The sequence below is a fragment of the Furipterus horrens genome, unplaced genomic scaffold (genome assembly GCF_987537825.1).
Source record: "Furipterus horrens unplaced genomic scaffold, mFurHor1.1.pri manual_scaffold_10, whole genome shotgun sequence".
Lineage (NCBI taxonomy): Eukaryota > Metazoa > Chordata > Mammalia > Chiroptera > Furipteridae > Furipterus > Furipterus horrens.
Genome location: NW_028327180.1, coordinates 59,098,927 through 59,118,711, shown reverse-complemented (window position 1 = coordinate 59,118,711; position 19,785 = coordinate 59,098,927). Strand labels below are relative to the sequence as shown.

Here is a 19,785-nt window from a genome sequence, read left to right as displayed (position 1 = left end):
CTGTTCCAAAGGCCATGAAGAACAATATAGAAAAATATCTTGCTGGGTTGGGCATCTGGGGCACCCCCACGCTCTGAGATGAGGCGCTCAGGCTGGCAGGGATCTGGGGTGCCCCCTGCACTAGGGCGCGACGAGGCCTCCAGCGCTGGGCCCAAGAGCAGGAGGCAGGCGGAGGCGGGGGCGGGGTGGGGGGGAGGGAGTAGCGGCACCTCCCTCTGCCTGCCTGGCCACCTTCCACCCCTCCCAGGCCTCTCCCTGGTGCCGAGTCCCTTCCGAGTTTGGATCCGCGCCGCTTTTTCACCCCGCCTGCGCGGGGCCCAGCTGCAGCGCTGCGTTGTTTACAGGCCCAGCGGCCCTTGCTCCCCCTGCGGCCAGCTAACCACCGGCCCAGGTCCCTGTCCGTCTTCCTGTCTGCGTGTCTGTTTGTCCAGGCGTCCGCAGGTCGCGGCCCAGAGCGCTCGGGCAGAAATCCGAGAGGTCCAGGGCGCAGCGCCGGTCCGGGCCCTGAGATCACTGGACGGGGCCCGGGCCGCAGTGGACTGGGGTCGGGGCAGCGCCGCAAAATTGGAGGCCGCGCGCCCTTCCGGGGCTGAATCAAAGGCCCTCCCCGGCAGGGTTTGTGGCCTGTGTGCTGCCAGCGTGGAAGAGGAGAATTCACAGCGCCTTCCAGGCACCCACCTCGGAGCATGACCCCTGCGGCCCGGCACCGCGTGCTTTGATCCGTCCGGTCCCGGTGCTCCCGCAGCTATGGGCTTTGGGGGCGGACAGGGGGCGGCGGCGCCGCTGCTGGTGGCGGCGGCGGCGCTGCTGGTGGGTGCCGCTGGCCATCTATATCCTGGAGAGGGTAAGTCTTGGGGTTCGGGATTGGGTGGGGAGCAAGCAGGGCGGTGGGGAGGGGACCCCTTGCCAAAATGGAGTCGCCGTTGGGAACTCAAGAGTCCTCCTCGGTGGGAGGCGGGTGGACTGGATCGAGGCTCTGGCCCCCCGCCTCCCCGAGGGATTGGAAGCCTCTGACCTTGGCCTTTGCCAGCCTGGGCTCGAGGCTCCGCGCCCTTGTGCGGAGTAACCTTCCCCCATTCCCCGCCCCACCGCGGGCTCTTCTCTCGAGCGCACCTCTGACCTGTGCCCGGTCCCCTCAGCCCAACTCGGTCCTGTTTGGATCGCCTTTGAGAGGCGAGATCCCTGGGTCCGGGCGGCCTCTCATTACCTAGTGCCCAGGGCACACGCAGTTTGCAGCCAGAGTCGAGGGTGACGGACTGGGGTGTCCTTGGGGTCCCTGCTGGTAGGCGACGCGGCCAGGGATGGGAAATTGTAACATCTCCCCTCTTTGAGTTATAGGCCGTTGGCCACCCGAGACTTCGGGTCCATGTTTACACTTTTGGCTTCTGCTTCCAAGTGTCCGGAGGCAACTCGAGTGCCGTGGGAAAAGCACGGTAGTTCTGGCAGAAGCAGTGGCCGTTGTTACCAGCTTTATTATAATTAGCGTCTCTACGAATGCCACTTTTGGTCCATCTTATCTCCGTGGATTCTCATAGTGGCCCCTGGAGGCAGATATTGCTGTTTACCCATTTCAAAGAGGAGTAAACAGGCTCTGGAAGGAGACATAACTCACTTGCCCTGAAGTCAGTGCCAGAGGGAGGACTTGGGCCTCTCTGTGTGCTGCCCTGGTCCTGTGTCTCCCTGGTACTGGCCTCCCACAGCTTTGCTCTTCAGGAACGGGCTTTACCTGTCAGCCCCGCGGTGGGTGAGCCTCTCACACCACCTCATCCTTCCTGGGTGTCCCTGTGCTGGCAGCAGATGGACCAAACCCCAACCCCAGCGTCCTCCTTGGTGCTTGATAGCAAGCTTTTCTGGTTGTGGAACAATGCCTGAAGAATCATTTTAGAGGATCTAGCTGGGGTGTTTCCCCATGGTGCCTGAGGCCCTCCTTTAAAAATGTCTGGTTGGGTTCCTTCAGTTTTGCCCACGAAAAGAAATGGGCTGGGAAGGGCCAGAAGCTTCTGAGTCTTGTGATGGTGAGCGGGGCGCAGCAGGAGGCGCACACAAGCTCTGGAGCAGACCAACCAAGCTCTGGGCGCCGCCACCAATGACACAGTGCCTTGAAGCCCCCGGTGTGGGTATACAGTAGGCATTCAGTGAATGGTGGCAGTTGGCTTGGGTTCTTGTTAAGAAAATCCAAGATGCATTCTTGGACCTACCTCAGGCTTTGTGTCTGTGTGTGCGCGTGTGGCTCCCTGATCTTCTGTTTCTTGTGGCTTTGGTAATTAATTGTGGATTTGTGCCTGGGCTTCCAGGGGTCAGTGGATAGTGTTACCACTTCTTTACGTGTTTACAGTTCCCATGAGGGCAGAAGCTTATGTTTCTTTCGTTCACTGCTGCTCTCATTTAGAGCATAGAATGGTGTCAGCCTAATAGGTGTTTGGTAAAGGTTTGTTCTTGATTCAGCTCCTACCTCAGGCTCTCAATGCTACTCCTTTATTCTCCAGACAATACTGAACTAATAATAATAGCAAATACATGGTGGGCACTCTTTTATATGCTTTGCATATATAACCTCAGTTAATCCTCACTACAACCCTATGATGTAGGGTTTATTATCCATTTTCCAGAAGGTGAGGAAATTGACTAGGTTACAGAGCCAGCTGGCGGCACAGCTGGGATTGGAACACAGCTAGTCTGGTTTCAGAAACTGGTTTCTTACCAAGCAGTTCTTTTGGGTCTGGGATTCTGCACTCCAGCCCTGCAGTAAGGGTTAACAAAATCCTGTCCAGTGAATACCATATGGTGCCCCTTGGAGGTTTGGGGAAGGGAAGAAACTTGACAGATTTTTAATCTCTAATGTTAAGCAGTAGGGCATTCTAGTGGGGGTGGGGGTGGAGGGAATGCAGTGTGACTTTTAAAGAAGGAGGGACTCTTTCTCAGAGTTGTCATCACCCCTAGTTCATCTTGCATGGAGTCCCTGTTGCTTTGCTGAACTGGACAGTAGCTTTCTGGGTTAGCTGGTTCTGGCCCTAGATTACCTGTGGGTACTTCCAAGTCAAAGAATAAAGGCAGTGTGGGATTAATTAAAATAAAAACCTACAGAGCTTTGGGGAGTCCAGTGAGTTAGCTAACTGGGGTGGGAGACACTTGCTTTCAGATCCCTGTAACTTTTCAAGGCAGCAAGAGATGTCTGTTGTGTCTTCTCTCTTTTTTTTTTTTTTTAAAGATTTTATTTACTTACTTTTAGAGAGAGGGGAAGGAAGGGAGAAAGAAAGGGAAAGAAACATCAATGTGTGAGAGATACATCAATCAGTTCCCACTCACATGCCGCCAACTGGGGACCTGGCCCATACCCCAGGCATGTGCCCTAACTGGGAATTGAACCAATGACCTTTTGGTTTGCAGGAGAGCACTCAATCCACTGAGCCACACCAGCCAGGGCTGTTGTGTCTTCTCTTGTGCACTCCAGGGTCCTAGGAGCAGAATGTCCACTTGCCTAGTCACCTTTCTGGTGTTATTCCTAACCTTTACTTATCTCCGGGAGACCTGCCTCTTGTTGCTGCCTACCTCACTCATAGAGGTCATGGGATGAGCCCTCTGGGGTCCCCACCTTACTCTGCCACATCACTGATTTCCATTCTTATTTTATTAGAGTGCTGCCTCTCACTCTCAGTGACTCTGATATTTGGGTTTGGATACTGCTGGTTGTGCGTCTGTCTTGTGTGTTTTAAGATGTTAAGCAGCGTCCCTGGTCTCTACCCACTAGATGCCAGTAGCACCTCCCTTCTCCAAGTCATGACAACCAACAGTATCTGCAGACATTTTCTGCAATAGAGAGTCACTGCATTTGAGGAGATGATAACTTTTTCTCATCTAGTGCACTTACCCACCTGGGCCCCTGATTTCTCCCCTGTTTATTCAGGGATCACCATCTGCCCAGGACCCTTACTCTTTCCTCTGAACTCCATTACCCACCACTCACCTCTGGCCTTGTCCCACAATCCCTCCTCATCTCCGCCCCCTTCCCAGTGTCTAACCTTTCACCCACTGCTCTGCCCCTGGCATCTGGCTGGTGTCTATTGCTTTGCTGATGGTTATAGACGTAATTCCTCACCTCCCCACTTTGTTTCCTCAGCCTCACCCCAGCTGACCTCTCTGTTTGTGGCTGCCACTTGCTACTGGAAGGCACAGACTCCTGGCGAGTTTTCACCTGCTGCTGGCTTCTCCTGGTCCTCTCTCTTCCCTGCCTCTGCCCCCTTCTTGGGCTAAAAAGTTAGCACTCTCTTCATAGTGGCCAGTCCATACCCTGACCCTTTTCTCAGCCCACTTTTTAAATTTATATATATATATATATATATATATATATAGTCAACCTCCTTTATCTAGAACAGGAGTCAGCAAACTGAAATGGGAGGGCCAAATCCTGCCCACTCAGGTCTATTTTGTAAATTAAGTTTTACTGATAGTGGCCACACTCATTCATTTATGGATCACCTGTAGCTGTTTTTGTTCTCCCACTTAGAGGATCTTGCCATCCCCTCACCTGTTAAAATGTTTACACTTTGGCCCTTTACGGAGAAAGGTTGCCCTCTCTTGATTTAGAGCACACCCCTAGAGGGTCACGAGGACATGGCTAGTCATCGCTCCTGTGGTTCCTGGGGTAACACGAATGAATCCAGTTAATGAGACACCCAGGGAGGCTGTGCTTTTTTTCTTTACAGAGCAAACCCTATTAAACAAATGTATGCATTTGCTATGCCGAACATATGGGTTCTGATGGTGATGAAATAACGGCGATGTTTCCTTGTCAGCTGTGAGTTTATGATTTTAGGATATTTATTCTAAGTCATCTTGGTGTTGAAGGAGGATTCTGTGCTGTTGGCTGTTTCAAAAGCCCAAAAGAAACTGGTGTCTGCTATGAGGTTTTCTCTCAAGACCCCTTGTGTTAATTTCTATTAAAAATAAGTCAGGGGTGGCTTGGTTTATGTTTTGCAGTCAGACCGTACTTATGTTTCCTTTAAAAAAATAGAATAATGATAAGTAATGCATTTTTATTGCAAAATAGAAAAGTATAGAGAGGAAAAAACAAGTTATTAGTTGCACATATATCTTTAAAAATGTTTTAAACTATCATACAGGAAAATTGACACTTTTTTTGGTGTGCAGTTTTTAGTTTTAACAAACCCACAATCAGGACACACCAGTCTCTTCTCTTACTACCCAAACTCCCTTGGGCCACCCTTTCATCATTACATCACCCCACCCCTCCTCCTTCCCCCCTGGAAACACTGATCTATTCATCCCCAGTTTTGTCCAGACTTCAAAAAATATCTTATAGACTTCCGGTCAAGATGGAGGCCTAGGCAGACATGCTGCATCTCCTTCCACAACTAAGAAGGAACACAGCTACCTCAAACCTAGAGACAACCAAAAGTTCTAGAATATTAAGTGGCATGGAAGTCCAACAAAGATATAAAGAAGAAACACTCATCCAGACAGGTAGGAGGGGCGGATCCAGGGAGGAGAGGACGTGGTGTGGTAGTGGTGGCAGCGGCAGGCCAGCGGAAAGTACAGTCACACGTTTTAAAAAGTAGGGAGGGACACCTGGGGAGCCCTCCCAGCACCAGACTGCACACCTCATGGTTCCAGCGCCAGGGACAATAAAGCCTCATTGCTTCTGACTGTGCAAAGCAGTGGGGTTGGGGCAGGAGAAGAAACTGCCGGTCACTCAGAAGAATGTGTTCGATTAGAGGGATCTCATTGTCCTAGAACGTCTGCAGACCCACCCACTCTGGGAACCATGGCCAAGGCAACAGCTAGAGAGGTGCCAGTCCCGTAGGGGAAGGAGGAGAAGTGCCTGGAAAACAGGCAAGTGCTGAGCAAGTAGCATTGTTCCCTCTCACACATCCCCCCCACCACAGTATGGTGAAACTGGTTGCCCATACTGACGAATACCTAAGGCTCTGCCCCTTACAACGTAACAGGTGTGACAGTTCTACCTAAGACCCAGAGGCAAACAAACACACAGGAGCCTGTCAAGATGAGGAGGCAGAGAAGTATGACCCAAAAGAGGGAACGGATCAAGGTTCCAGTGGGAGAGCTAAGCGACAAGGAGATAGCCAACCTAACAGATACAGAGTTCAAAACATTGGTGATAAAGATGCTCATAGGCTTGACAGATACGCTTAAGTATGGCAAACTCATAAGGGAAGAAGTGAAGGCTATGTTAAATGAAATGAAGAAAAATCCACACAAAACCAATGATGAAGGGAACAAAGCCAGGGTTCAGTCAATGATTTGGAACATAAGGAAGAAAAACACAGTCAACCAGTACAGAATGAGGAAACAAGAACTGCAAAAAACAAGGAGAGGCTTAGGAACCTCTGGGACAACTCTAAACATGTCAACATCCAAATCACAGGGGTGCCAGAAGGAGAAGAGGAAGAGCAAGAAATTGAAAGCTTATGTGAAAATATAATGAAGGAGAACTTCCCAAATTTGGGGAAGGAAATAGACATACAAGTCCAGGAAGCACAGAGTCCCAAACAAGCTAGACCCAAAGAGGACCACACCAAGACACATCATAATTAAAATGACAAAGGTTAAAGAGAAAGAGAGAATCTTAAAAGCAGCAAGAGGAAAGAAGAGAGTTACCTACAAAGGGGTGCCTATAAGACTATCAGCTGATTTCTCAAAGGAAACTTTGCAGTCAAGAAGGGAATGGCAAGAAGTATTCAATGTGATGAAAAGCAAAGACCTACAACCAAGATTACTCTATCCAGCAAAGCTATCATTTAGAATGGAAGGGCAGATAAAGTGCTTCCCAGACAAGGTAAAGCTAAAGGAGTTCATCATCACCAAGCCATTATTATAAATTGTTAAAGGAGTTTATTTAAGAAAAAGATTTATGATCACTAAATGACTGCAAACTCACAACTATCAACACAGAATCTAAAAAATAAAAACAAAATCCAATCAAGCAAACCAGAATAGGAACAGAATCATAGATATGGGGATTATTTGGAGGGTTATCATCTGGGAGGGGAGAAGGGGAGAAGTGGGGAAATGGTGCAGGGATTAAGAAGCATAATTGGTTGTTACAAAATAGGCAGGGGTAAGTTAAGAATAATATAGGAAAGGGTGAAGCCAAAGAACTTATATGCAGGACCCATGGACATGAACTAAGGGAGGGGTGGGACTGCTGGAGGGTGGGGGTTACTGGGCGGAGGGGAACAAAGGTAAAAAAATTGGGACTACTGTAAAACATAATCAATACAATATACTTTAAAGAAAATAAAAAATAGAATTGGATTAATATTCTTAAAGTTGACAATTTAAATTTAAGTACTCCTTAGAGCCTCATTATTTCTGTATTCCGTATTTGTGAATTCACCTATTTGCTAGAATTTAGTTATAACTCTCTAATCAATATTCAAAGCACCTTTGTGGTCACTCCTGGACACACACACAGCAGTGAAAATTTGACTTGATAGTTCCAGCTGTGATTAACCATGGCAGTGTTTGCTTTCTGGTTTCAGCTCTCCTCATGTGGATTCATAGAATCCTCAAGAATTAAAATAAATGCCCTTTCTGTGATATACTGAGTGCTATGTTTTCCTTATTTTTGTGCTTTTTATTGCAGATTTTGTTTGAAACGGCCCCCATGCATGGGACTGAAGTGCCGTCTCATACTCGTCAGCTGGAGAAAGCTGCCTTACAGAGAAATGTGTGTGTTGGACAAGCTGTGCTCAGAAGAGCCACAGTGCTTACTGCTTAGTGCTGAATCAACAATCCATATTGAATAAGGTGTTTCAAGGAGGGTCTCCCTTTGCTTGGTAGACCCTGGTCTTTGTGGGGAGGGTTGCCCCAGTGGCTTTCAGAATTTTATAAACATTTTATTTCCAACAAAGCAAGCTTTCCTGTTCTGTGTTGCCAAATACTGATAGGATATGGGTTCCAGTTGGAGCTTAAGTCAGGCTTGTGAGGGTTAAAATTTTATTTCAAATATAGGTTTTTCTTCCAGTTCCGTGAGGATATGGTATCACATCAAGGTTGTACAGTCACCTGTGTTTTGTGTTCCCAGGAAATGCTTGCTTCTCTCCCATGCCTTTGCGGGAATGTGGAAAACATAGGTACTTTCAAAAAACTGCATTCTTTAACAGTGTGGGAAAAGGTAGTGGTTGGACACAAAGGAATAAAGACAGTGGGGCTGCACTCTTTTCTGAGGGCCTTTTCATGGTTCCTTGTTGCCAATCTGTTTTCAAAGACGTGTCCTCCCTTGCAGAAGGCCAGAGAAGGGATGTATTTGAGGCGTTCCTTCCTAGATGTACCCAGGTGGATTGTGTTAAAGCCACCTGCTGTTTGGTCTCCTTTGAGGCTCTCCACCCCTATGTGTAAATGAGGGGGTGGGGCTCCTTGGGATCCTGGGGTGTGATGTTAGATGTCCGTAGTGTTACAAAACTGGTATTGACTGGAGGAGTTCACTTAGGTTTCCTAGGTTTTCCACAGTTTTCAGATATAGGAGGTGCTGGTGTCAGGTGGCTTCGGATCTTTGGTCCCTTTCTAGTTCCCTGTCCCTAAGTATTGTGCTGCCCTAACATCACCTATTGTTACCACTTCCACTAGCACTCACTTGCCCTGTTCCCCAAGCTCCAGACCCACATCTTCCTAGCGACCCATGTTGGCAAGCATCCCAAAGCCCTCACACACTCAACATGCCCCCAAGCTGAGCCTGTTGTCTTCACCACCCCTTGCTGGTCCTGTCTCAGCCTCTCCAGGTTCATTAATGACCTCCCTCACCGTTCTTTCTTCTGCTGCACCTCCCTGGAGACCAAGTCCCATTGATTCTGTTTCCCCAGCATCTCCGTGGTCTTGCTCCTCTTCTTGTGCCCATTCCTGAGATGGACCCTCAACATCTGTGTAGTGGCAGTTCCAGTGTACCCCATTCAGCCCCTTCTCCACTCTGCTGCCAGAGCGATGTCTCTGTGACCTCCTTGGGTTCCTCCCTGACCTCTGGCTCGATCCCTGGGTCTGGCTCTAGCTGTTTGCAGTCTTGCTGAAGTTTATGGTGGCAGCTCCTGGGACTCCGTATTCTGCATGCATCTGCATTTTTTATTGAGTTTTCTGTGCTCCAGGGATCCTTCTTCCCCCTTTTTGTCCAGAGCCATCTGCTTCTTCCTCACAGAAGCTGGTCAGAGGTCTCCTTCCATTCCTCCCTGCTTCATCATCCACCCCTTCTCATTCCCTTTCAGCACATACCGAGAGAACCTCTCCGGGTCCCCATAAACATTGGTCTGCACATTGGAGATGTGTTCCAGGACCCTTCTGGTTCTCCCACTGCTCACTTCCTCTCCACAGAGACAACCAGTGTTGTGATTTTCTTTTTTGGTACATGTTTACCCTTGCAGAGACTAGTGTTTGTTTATATAAGCTGACATGCATCTGTATTTCCACGTAAATAATAGCATATCACACAGACTGACCATCTTGTTCTTTGCTATTAAGATCATATCGTGGAGACCTTTCCATATTACCCATAAGGAGCTTCCTTGTTCTTTTGTATAGCTGTGTAGTATTCCATCCCACCAGAGGTTGGCAAACTACAGCTCATGGGCCAGATGTGGTGCATCACCTGCTTTTGTACAGCCCCTGAGCTGAGAATGGTATTCACATTTTTAAATGGTTGAACAAAAACTACCTATGACCCTGACCAGTGTGGCTCAGTTGGCAGGGTGTCATCCTGCAAAGCAAAAGGTCACCGGTTTGATCCCGGGTTAGGGCTCATGCCGGGTTTAGGGTTTGGTCCCCGGTTGGGTGCATACAGGAGGCATCCAATCGATGTTTCTCTCTCACATTGATGTTTTTCTCTTCTCTTTCTCCTCTCTCTTAAAAATGAAATAAAATATAAAAAACTCCAATATGATTCTGTGACACATGTAAATTATATGAAATTTGAATTTCAGTGTTTCTAAATAAAGTTTAATTGGAGCACAACCATGTCACCTCTTGTCATGGTTTTAGTGCTACCAAGAGTTGAGTAGTGCCCCGGCTGGTGTGGCTCAGTGGATTGAGCACTGGCCTGAGAACCAAAGGGTCTCCAGTTTGATTCCCAGTCGGGGCACATGCCTGGGTTGTGGGCCAGGTCTCTGGTTGAGGGCACGCGAGAGGCAATTACTCACTGATGTTTCTCACCCTCTCTACTTCCCCTCTCTCTAAAAATAAATAAATAAATAAATAAATAATAAATAAGTGAAGTCTTTTGTGTGTGTGGCTGTGTGGGTGTGCAGTCTTAAAAAAAAAAGAATAAATAGCAACAGAGATGGTGTTGCCCACAAAACCAAGAACATTTGCTCTCTGGTCCCTCCTAGGACAAGTTTGCTGACCCCTGCATTCTGTCATTGGTTCTTGGACCTGAGCATGCTTCAAGGTTACCTGGACCATATGGTAAAATCTAGATCCTGGGGCTCCACAGCCCCAGAGTTTTTAATTCAAGAGATCTGGAGTGGGGCCTGAGAATTTGCATTTCTAACAGGTTGTCAGGTGATGCTAATGCTGCATCACATGAATTGATCATCATTGCTTTAAGTGGTCCCCTTTTGATGGACAGCTGTGTTGTTTCAGTCTTGGGCCGTATGGACTGGAATGGGTTGAATGACCTAGCACAAGGGTCATATTGCATGTATGCCTGCAGCAGATTTCCAGAACAGGAATCTTTGAGAGCTGTAAGGCTACCTTACCTACCTTGACAGCCCCCATGCCCAGCATGATGCCAGCAAACATTTGCTGAATGAATAAAGGAGAGATTTTCACATGGCTGACTTGCAGTTCCAGAACCTGCTACCTGCTGCAGCTCCCTCATGTCTCTTGCAGAGGCCAATTTTAAGAGCCAGTCTTTCAGGCACACAGAGAATCTTACAGGTATCTAACAATGCAGTGTGCCCAAGTTTTAATTTCTGAAGGTAATAAATCTGGGAATTGGTTCCACATAGTTTGGAGAGGAGAACAAGTACGTGTATGTGTCCAGACCTCACATCTCTTCTCCTCCAAAGCTTTTATCATGCTATTGTCATTGTTCATAGGCGAGGAAACCAAGGCGCGCAGCAGCTGAGCGTGTGACTCATGACCACACAGCCGGCGGGCGCCAGTGCCGTGGTGGGAATCCAGATCTGTCGTGTTTCTGTTGTGCCTCCAAACCGTAACAGGTTACAGCCTGGACCTTGAAGCCAGGGTTGGTGCAGAACCCCTGAATGTTTGAGGGAGCAGTGTTAAGACCAGAAAGATTACAGAGAGGAACATGTGACCCCAGAATGGGTTACTGGAGAGCATTTTAAGAATGCCGTTTCTAAGGAGTGAGTACATTCAAGATTGAAAGCAGAAAGTGTAAAATTCCTAGCATTGTAAAGGATTTTCAGAATCTTCTAGATACCTCCTTCTCTGCCCCCTTAAACTTCTCCTTCACTGCTTTCACGGTGGAGAGAAAACCAGGGGAGAGGGAACACTTTTCAAGACAGCTATCATGTCAGTCTTTTCTGGGAAATTCTCGCTTCCTCGGCAGTTGGGGAGATTGAAAGCAGCACATCCTGGCAGAAAACTCTGTATCTGCCCTGTCCAGTGTGGTGTTCCTGTCCACACTAGGGCTCTTGAAATTGTGGCTGCGCGGTTGAATTTTTTCTTCTATTTAATTTTGATTTATTTAAATACAAACGCAAAGTTTTATTTTATTATTATTATTTATTGTGTGTTTCCATTTTCTTTTTTTTAGTATAGTTTATTGATTATGCTACTACAGTTGTCCCAATTGTTTCCCTTTTTCCCCCTTCTGCCTGGTACATCCCTTCCCTCCAGCAGTCTGCCCCCTCCCTTAGTTCATGTCCATGAGTCATGCATGTAAGTTCTTTGGCTTCTCCATTTCCTATACTATTCTTAACATCCACCTGTTTATTTTGTTCTTACTAGTTATGCTTCCTGATCCCTGAACCTTCCCCCCTCCCCATTCTCCCTCTTCCCCCTCTCCACTGACAACCCTCCATATGATCTCCATATCTCTGGTTCTGTTCCTGTTCTGTATTTTTGCTTAATTTGTTTTTGATTTTTTTCCCAATTCATTTGTTGATAGTTATGAGTTTGTTGTCATTTTACTGTTCATAGTTTTGATCTTCTTTTTCTTAACTGTGTCCCTTTAACAGTTCATATAATAAGGGCTTGGTGATGATGAACTCCTTCAGCTTTACTTTGACTGGGAAGCACTTTATCTGCCTTTCAATTCTAAGTGATAACTTTGCTGGATAGAATAGTCTTGGTTATAGGTCCTTGCTTTTCATCACCTTGAATACTTCTTGCCAGTCCCTTCTTGACTGAAAAGTTTTTTTTGAGGAATCAACTGACTATCTTATGGGAACTCCTTTGTGGGTAACTCTCTTCTTTTCTCTTGCTGCTTTGAGCAGTGTCTCTTTCTCTTTAACCTTTGGCATTGTAATTATGATGTGTCTTGGTGTGGTCCTCTTTGGGTCTAGCTTGTTTGGGACTCTCTGTACTTCCTGGAGTTGTATGTCTATTTCCTTCCCCGAATTAGGAAAGTTTTCCTTCATTATATTTTCACATAAGCTTTCAATTTCTTCCTCTTCCTCTTCTCCTTCTGGTGTCCCTATGATCTGGATGTTGGCATGTTTAAAGTTGTCTCAGAGGTTCCTAAGCCTTCCCACGTTTTCTTCATTTCTTGTTTCTTCATTCTATATTGGTTCACGTTTATTCCTTACGTTCCTAATTTTTTATTTGAATCCTGGTTTCCTTTGCTTTGCCATTGATTTCATGTGGATTTTTCTTCATTTCACTCAGTATAGCCTTCACTTCTTCCTTTCTGTGTTTGCCGTACTCAGTCATGTCTGTCAGGTCTGTAGCATCTTTATCACCAGTGTTTTGAATTCTGTGTCTGTTAGGTTGGCTGTCTCCTTGTTGCTTAGTTCTCCCAGTGGAGCCTTGATTCGCTCCCTCCTTTGGGTCATACTTCTCTGTTTCCTCTACATGACAGGCTCCTGTGTTTGCCTCTGTTTCTTAGGTAGAGCTGTCGCACCTGTCTGGATGAGTGTTGCTTCTTTATGTCTTTGTTTGTTGGACTTCCATGCAGTTCGATTTTCTGGTAGTTCTGATTGTTTTTTGTTTTGAGGTTGATGTAATCCTTTGCAAGGAGGCAAAGCATGTCTGCATATGCCCCCATCTTGGCCATAGTCCTAAATGTAAAGTTTTATTTAACATTATTTAAATTAAAAAATCAGTACTTGATTCTGTATTGGAAAACTCTTTCCTATATTTGGAACACCTTGGGTATATGAACTTACATTTTTAATGATTCACTTTGTGAAATCTACTGATACAGATCAAGTGTTTCTGATGAAATTTAGCGTATGAATTGAGACACGCTGCGTGTGTAAAATATAATGACATTTTAGAGGAGTAGTGTTAAAAGAATCCTGTTGAGTATCTCATTAATGTTTTTGTAGTATGCTTACATGTTGAAGTGAAGTTTTTGGATACACTGGAGTAAATAAAATATATTGAATTTCATGTGTCTTTTTACCTTTTTAGAGAAAATTTAAAATACTGTATGTAGCCCACATATTTTTATCAGATAGTGCTGCTGGAGATCCTACACACCCTGGTCATCCAGAGGGATGAGCTATAGTTTGCCATCGCCCTTGACCTTCCAGTGAAGTAGATAGAACTGAATAATTCTTACTGCACTGTTTGTTTAGGTTTTAGTCCTGGCATCACCTCCTCTGGAAAGTCCTTCTTGATCGTCCCAGACCAAGTCAAATAGTTCATTTTTATGAACTCTTATAGACCAAGTATTTAACTTTCTGAGAAACTGCCACACTTTTCCACAGTAACCACACCATTTTGCATTCCCATTAGCAATATATGAGGGTTCCAATTTCTGTACATTTTTGTCCACACTTATTATCCTTTGATTTTAGCCATCCTAGGTGGGGGGAAGTGGTATCTCATTGTGGTTTGGATTTGCATTTCCCTGATGTCCAAGAGCTGGTTAATCTTTGAATTTATGTTCACATTTGATATTGATCTGTCACAACCTGGAGAAGATGGTGGGCAGGTGTTCTTTGCACCTGCACCAATTTTCTGTGTGTCAGTGTGTGTGTGAAATAATAGAGTGTGAAGTTCAGGCTTGAGGAGCCCAGAGCTGTGGCTGAATTGAAGCTGTATTTTGCCAGGTAAAATACAGGACACCCAGTTAAACTTGAATTTCATATAAACAATGAGTAATTTCTTAGGCTATGTATATTCCAAACACTGCATGAGATATACCTGTCCTAAGAAATTACTTGTTACTTATCTGAAACTCAAATTTAACTGAGTGTCCTGCCTTTTTATTTGCCAGATCTGACAACCATATCTGTCACTGGTGAGCCATGTGCCCTTTGGTGATTGGCTTTGTCTCTCAGAGCTCCAATTTTTCTATCTGTGGGGTGGGGAAGGAACTCGTTGAGAGGCATCAGTGGCTCAGTACCTGTAGAGATCTCTGTATGTGGGTGCTCTTGATAGACTGTAATAGGGAGCTTTAGAATGGGCTTGGGTGGGGGGGCGTGAGTGTGTGGGGCTGGAATTGGTGTCCTTGTCCTCTCCAAGTTTTCCTCCCAACTTCCTAATGAGGGAGTGAGTGAGTGAGTGAGTATGTGTTTTCTCTTGATTTAGCCTAATCTGTTTGGAGTGTGACTCAGAAACATTGCTGCTTTTTTTTGCTTGGCTGTTTTCTTTCTAATTTGTGCTTCTTTTGCCAGTGATTTCCAGGGTGCATTTTAAAGAGGATTTTTTACTATCCTCTAGAACAATCTATTTGACTCAAGATAGTAAGGGAAGAGTTAGTGCCTTGGAATACAATAAGTAGGGGTTGTATACTGAGTCGTATTGTCCAAGTGCTGAGGGCTGTGTGTGTGTTTTTTTGAGAAGCTGTCCAAAGAGTTTGATTCTGGTGAATGTTAATTCAAGTATAAGGGGCAGAGGAAGAGGAGAAAGATCCAAACGGGTGTATGGAGCAAAGGTAAGCAGAGAAGGCTGCCTGGAGAAGGTGGCATTTGAACTGAATCTTGAAGGATGATGGGCTGGATTGAGAAATAGGGAGCTAAGGTATAAGAGACTTTAATAACCAACATGGCAAGTACTTCCCTGTCCAATGCAGTAGCCACTAGTCTTATGTGTCTGTTTGTATTTAAATTAGCTAAAGGAAAATTAAATATTCAGTTCCTCCGTCTTATTAGCCACATTTCAAGTGCATGAGAGCCACAATGGCTGGTGGCTTCCATATTGGATAGCTCAGATACTGGACATTTCCATTACTACAGAAAGTTGTTGGACAGCATTAGACTAGGGCAAGAGTGGCCAAACTACAACCTGAGGGCAAAACTCTGGCCTGCTGCCTGTTTTTGTAAATAATGTTTTATTGGAACACAGTCAATTGTACTCCTTCACATATTGTCTCTGGCTGCTTTCAGGGTATAATGACAAAGAGGAGTAGTCTCAATGCAGACTGACTGCAAAGCTGAAAATATTTGTTATCTGAGCCTTTATAGAAAATATCTGCCCATGCTTGGTTTAGGGGAATGAAGGCATAGAGTCTAGAGATGACTGGTAACGTTTGGGAGAAATAAACAATAACAACATAACTGATGTTAATAAGCACCTACTGTGTGCCAGGCATTGCTTGCGGGCCAACTCTGCATTACTTTACTCCCAGGTCATGTTGCAGCGGGGGACAGAGCCCTGGAGCTGTGTGAGAGTGGCGGGCAGGTCTGTTCCATGTGGTGCAGAGGAGGAAGGGATGAAACCTTGAAGGCTGTGGGAGGAAAGTGCAGGGTCATGGGGAGCCGTGGAGGGTGTCAGAGCCTGAGGACCACCTGAGGAGAATGGTGCACTGGGTATTTGTGAAAGGGATCAGACTGCAGGGCCCTTGCCATTCCCAGGTAAAAGGTTATGAGGCATTGGCTGCCTGCCTGGAAAGAAGGCAAGTTGAGGATCATCAGTGGGGTGATAAAACTAACAAGTTCATCTCTCCTTGTGGGCACCTTGATCCCCATAAATTCATTTCCTGAATATCTTCACCTGTGACTCAGTGGAGACAGCTCCCCTACCCCTTCTGCACCTGCTGCATTAGTCAATCTCCTGATCCCAGTGTCTCCATTGCATCATATTCCATGCAATGACATTAAGGTTTCTAACAGGTACTGCCAAAGTGGTTATTTTCTCTGCCTTTCTAAGGTAATTACTTAGACACAGAAACGATAGGAAAAGCTACTAATCAGGGTTGGCTATAGAATTTGTAGGTCTCAGTGCAAAAAGAAAACATGGGGTCTTTTACTCAAAATGATTTAAGGATTTGAAGATGGATGGAATAGGATTAAGCCAAGGGCAGGACCCTTATGAGCAAGTTTAGGACTCAGATTGGATGCCCATGAAGCTGGCCCTGTCACTAATTTTATAACCCACCCATTGTGTGTTTGCTCACCTGTCATGCTTTCTGCATATTTTCACTTGTAGTGTGTCCCGGCATGGACATCCGGAACAACCTCACGAGGCTGCATGAGCTGGCCAACTGCTCGGTCATCGAAGGACATTTGCAGATACTGTTGATGTTCAAAACAAGGCCTGAGGATTTCCGAGACCTTAGTTTCCCCAAACTCATCATGATCACTGATTACTTGCTGCTGTTCCGGGTCTATGGGCTGGAGAGCCTGAAGGACCTATTCCCCAACCTCACGGTCATCCGGGGCTCCCGTCTCTTCTTCAACTATGCGCTGGTCATCTTTGAGATGGTCCACCTGAAGGAACTCGGCCTTTATAGCTTGATGAACATCACCCGGGGGGCTGTCCGCATCGAGAAGAACAATGAGCTCTGCTACCTGGCTACCATTGACTGGTCACGCATCCTGGATTCAGTGGAGGATAATTACATTGTACTGAACAAAGATGACAATGAGGAATGTGGGGACATCTGTCCAGGCACTGCGAAGGGCAAGACGAACTGCCCTGCCACGGTCATCAATGGGCAGTTTGTTGAGCGGTGTTGGACTCACAGCCATTGCCAGAAAGGTATGCTGGGGCGTGCAGGGTTTGAAGCTGTTGTTCATGCCTTGTTCCTTAGAGAAGCGGAAAGCATTCTTGAGGCTGGGAGGTGGCAGACCTTTCCTGCAAAGGCTCAGGTATTAAATACTTTAGGCTTTGCAGGCTGCATGGTCTCTGTTGCAGCAACGCAGCATTGCTATTGGAGTGGAAAAGCAGCCACAGGCAACACACAAACGAGTGTATGTGGCTGTGTGTGGATAAAGCTTTATTTCCAAAACCAAGTGGTGGGCAGGATTTTCCAGTTCCTGTGCCAGATAGACAGTTGAATGTTCCTCTTGCTTGAGAGAGGAGTAGGAGTGGATGAGTATAGAACTTGTGGTAGAAGAAACAAATTTATTTCTTATCTGGTTATAGAAGTAACATTGCTTGTGATAGACATTTAGAACAAGAAACACATAAAGAAAAAAAGCAAAACAGCATTCATTCCATAATTGTTAGGGTACTTCTTTCTAGGGGTTCTGTTGTGTGTTAACCTACTTAACTTTTCCTGTTTTTGGGTATTTAGACGTTTTCCAGTTTTCACAAAGAGGGGGGTGAACATCCTGGGGTCAAAGCTTTATTGAACATTTGTTTCTTTAAGGCTTGCTTTTCCAGAAGTGAACTTCCTGGGTCAAAGGTTCTTGATCCCAGTTGCCCAGTGGCTTTCCGGAAGTGCTGAAGCCGCAGCGCTCCTAGCACGGCTATGAGGGAGCACCTTGGCCAGCCTGAAAGTAGCTGGAAAAATCTTTCACAAGTCACTGAGGGCAGAGCTGATGTGCTGTCACTGCCTATTTGCATTTCTTTGATTGCTATCAGGGTTGCATCTTTTAAAACATATTTGTCCTTTGGGTTTTCTCTTTCTGTTCATATCCTTTGTTATTTTTTAGTACCTTAGTGTTTTTGAAATATTAGTGTGTATATGGTGTTTATAGATGCAGGCTATCAACTCTTTGCCAGTTGTGTTTTTAGGTTTTTTTTTTTTTAATGCTCTAGATGTCAGTTGCCAGACAAGTTTAAAGTGTTTATTGAGTTCAGAGCTGGATTTTCACATGCTTCTCACAGTCCTTTATGCTTAGAGAGTCCCTTTGTGTCCAAAAATAAATTTTTTGCCCAAGTTTTCTATTTCACTTATTATCATTAAAAATATTCACCCTGGACATTTGGGATCTATTTGTGTGCATGATTTGAAGGGGTGTTCATTTTCCCCAAAATAACAAGTTGGGGGTCTCAGTGCTGTTTATTGCAGAAATCTACCCCTTCATTGTTGATTTGGGGTCTCATTCTGGGTATTTATAAATACATCTGTCTTTTCTTGCACCAGGGCTGTTACTGTTCTAATCACTGTAGTTTTATGTTTTGACACCCAGGGAGGGAAGTTCCACACACACAAACTTTCATGGCTTGTTTATTGTCTCATTGACTCTTCCCTACATTGTGAAATTCCCTGGGAAGGATTCGTGTACATGAAATGGAGGTGGAAGAAAGTGAGTGGGCTGTTGTATCACAAAAGATAGGTGAAGGGAGAATGGGCCTTTTCACCTGAGCCCAAAGCTGCCAGGAGGCTGTGTAGGGTGGGTCCCAAGTAGAGTCTGTGGAATTGTTAGTGAGGACTCCGTGGGAGCCCCAGGGAGAAGCCTTTCCATCACACAGATGTTGGATGGTAGGGAGCTACTGCGATGGTGAGAGGGCTGAGAGTGGAGACCTATCTCACCTCTGCTGAGAGGCTGGGTGGTGAAAGGAAGGAGAACCCAGAGGTTCATGGTTGGGGGAGGGGTTGGTAGGTGTTGTATTGTGGAAAAATCTTGAGAATAGGCATAGGTCAGAAACAGAGAGAAGCTAAACTACAGCTGCAAGTGGAGCTCTGTTATTCTTGCTTTAGAGACCAGAGAGGTTACTTAACTAGCTTAAGGCCACACAGCTAATAAAAGACAGCTGGGATTTGCACCAAGTCTGAGACACAAAAAAACATGTATGTGTTTTTTTGTGGGGGGGGTGTCCCCTCTGTTTGGAAATGAGAGAGCCACTTCTGGGTGGGTTCTTCAAACTTAAGAGCTTGTTTGAAATGTTCTGGGCTCATATGTCTTGGGATATAATTTAAGACATTCTTCTGTGGGTTTATTTATGTATCCATTTTAGTCAAAATATCCAGGACAGTATTATCTGCAAATGGCCCTGATATCTTCAGCAGGGTTTTTAAAAAAACCCTTGATAACAAAGCTTGTTTTTCCAGCACTGGGGGCTTTGTCACCAGGGAAGGTGCTGCCCTGTCTTCCTGCAGCTGACACCTGCTGGGGTGCTGAGTTCCTGGCACCTGGCATCTGTGTCAGCTGCTCCTTGTTTGTAATCAATCAATGAGTCCCATTGGTGAAGCATTGTTCTGTTCTGGTGACAGATGTCTACAATTGTTCTTTGAACTGGTACCCCTGTCTGTTGAGTATAACTCAACTGTGGCTTTAAAGAAAAAATTATTGGACTTCCGGCCAAGATGGAGGCCTAGACTGACACGCTTGGTCTCCCTCTACAACTGAGAAGGAATACAACTACCTCAAAACAAAAGATAACCAGAAACTCCAGAAAATAAAACTACATGGAAGACCAATGTATGAAGTTATAAACCAGCGGTGCTCGTCCAGACGGGTAGGAGGGGCGAGAAAACGCAGTCCTGTCTGTGGTAGCAGCAGGCATAGTGGCGGG

At 45.8% G+C, this 19,785-nt stretch overlaps 1 protein-coding gene across 4 annotated transcripts in view; it reads left to right on the top strand.

Annotated features, from left to right (window-relative positions):
• The first annotated feature begins 283 nt into the window (after positions 1-283).
• The window catches only part of INSR (insulin receptor), a 195,038-nt gene continuing 175,536 nt past the window's right edge, over positions 284-19,785 (top strand). For all 4 annotated transcript variants that reach the window (XM_090290392.1, XM_090290391.1, XM_090290390.1 and 1 more), the window contains exons 1-2: positions 284-844; positions 16,528-17,079. In XM_090290392.1, the coding sequence (XP_090146518.1) occupies positions 748-844; positions 16,528-17,079 (649 nt within the window). In that variant the 5' untranslated portion in view covers positions 284-747. The remainder of the gene's footprint in view (positions 845-16,527; positions 17,080-19,785) is intronic.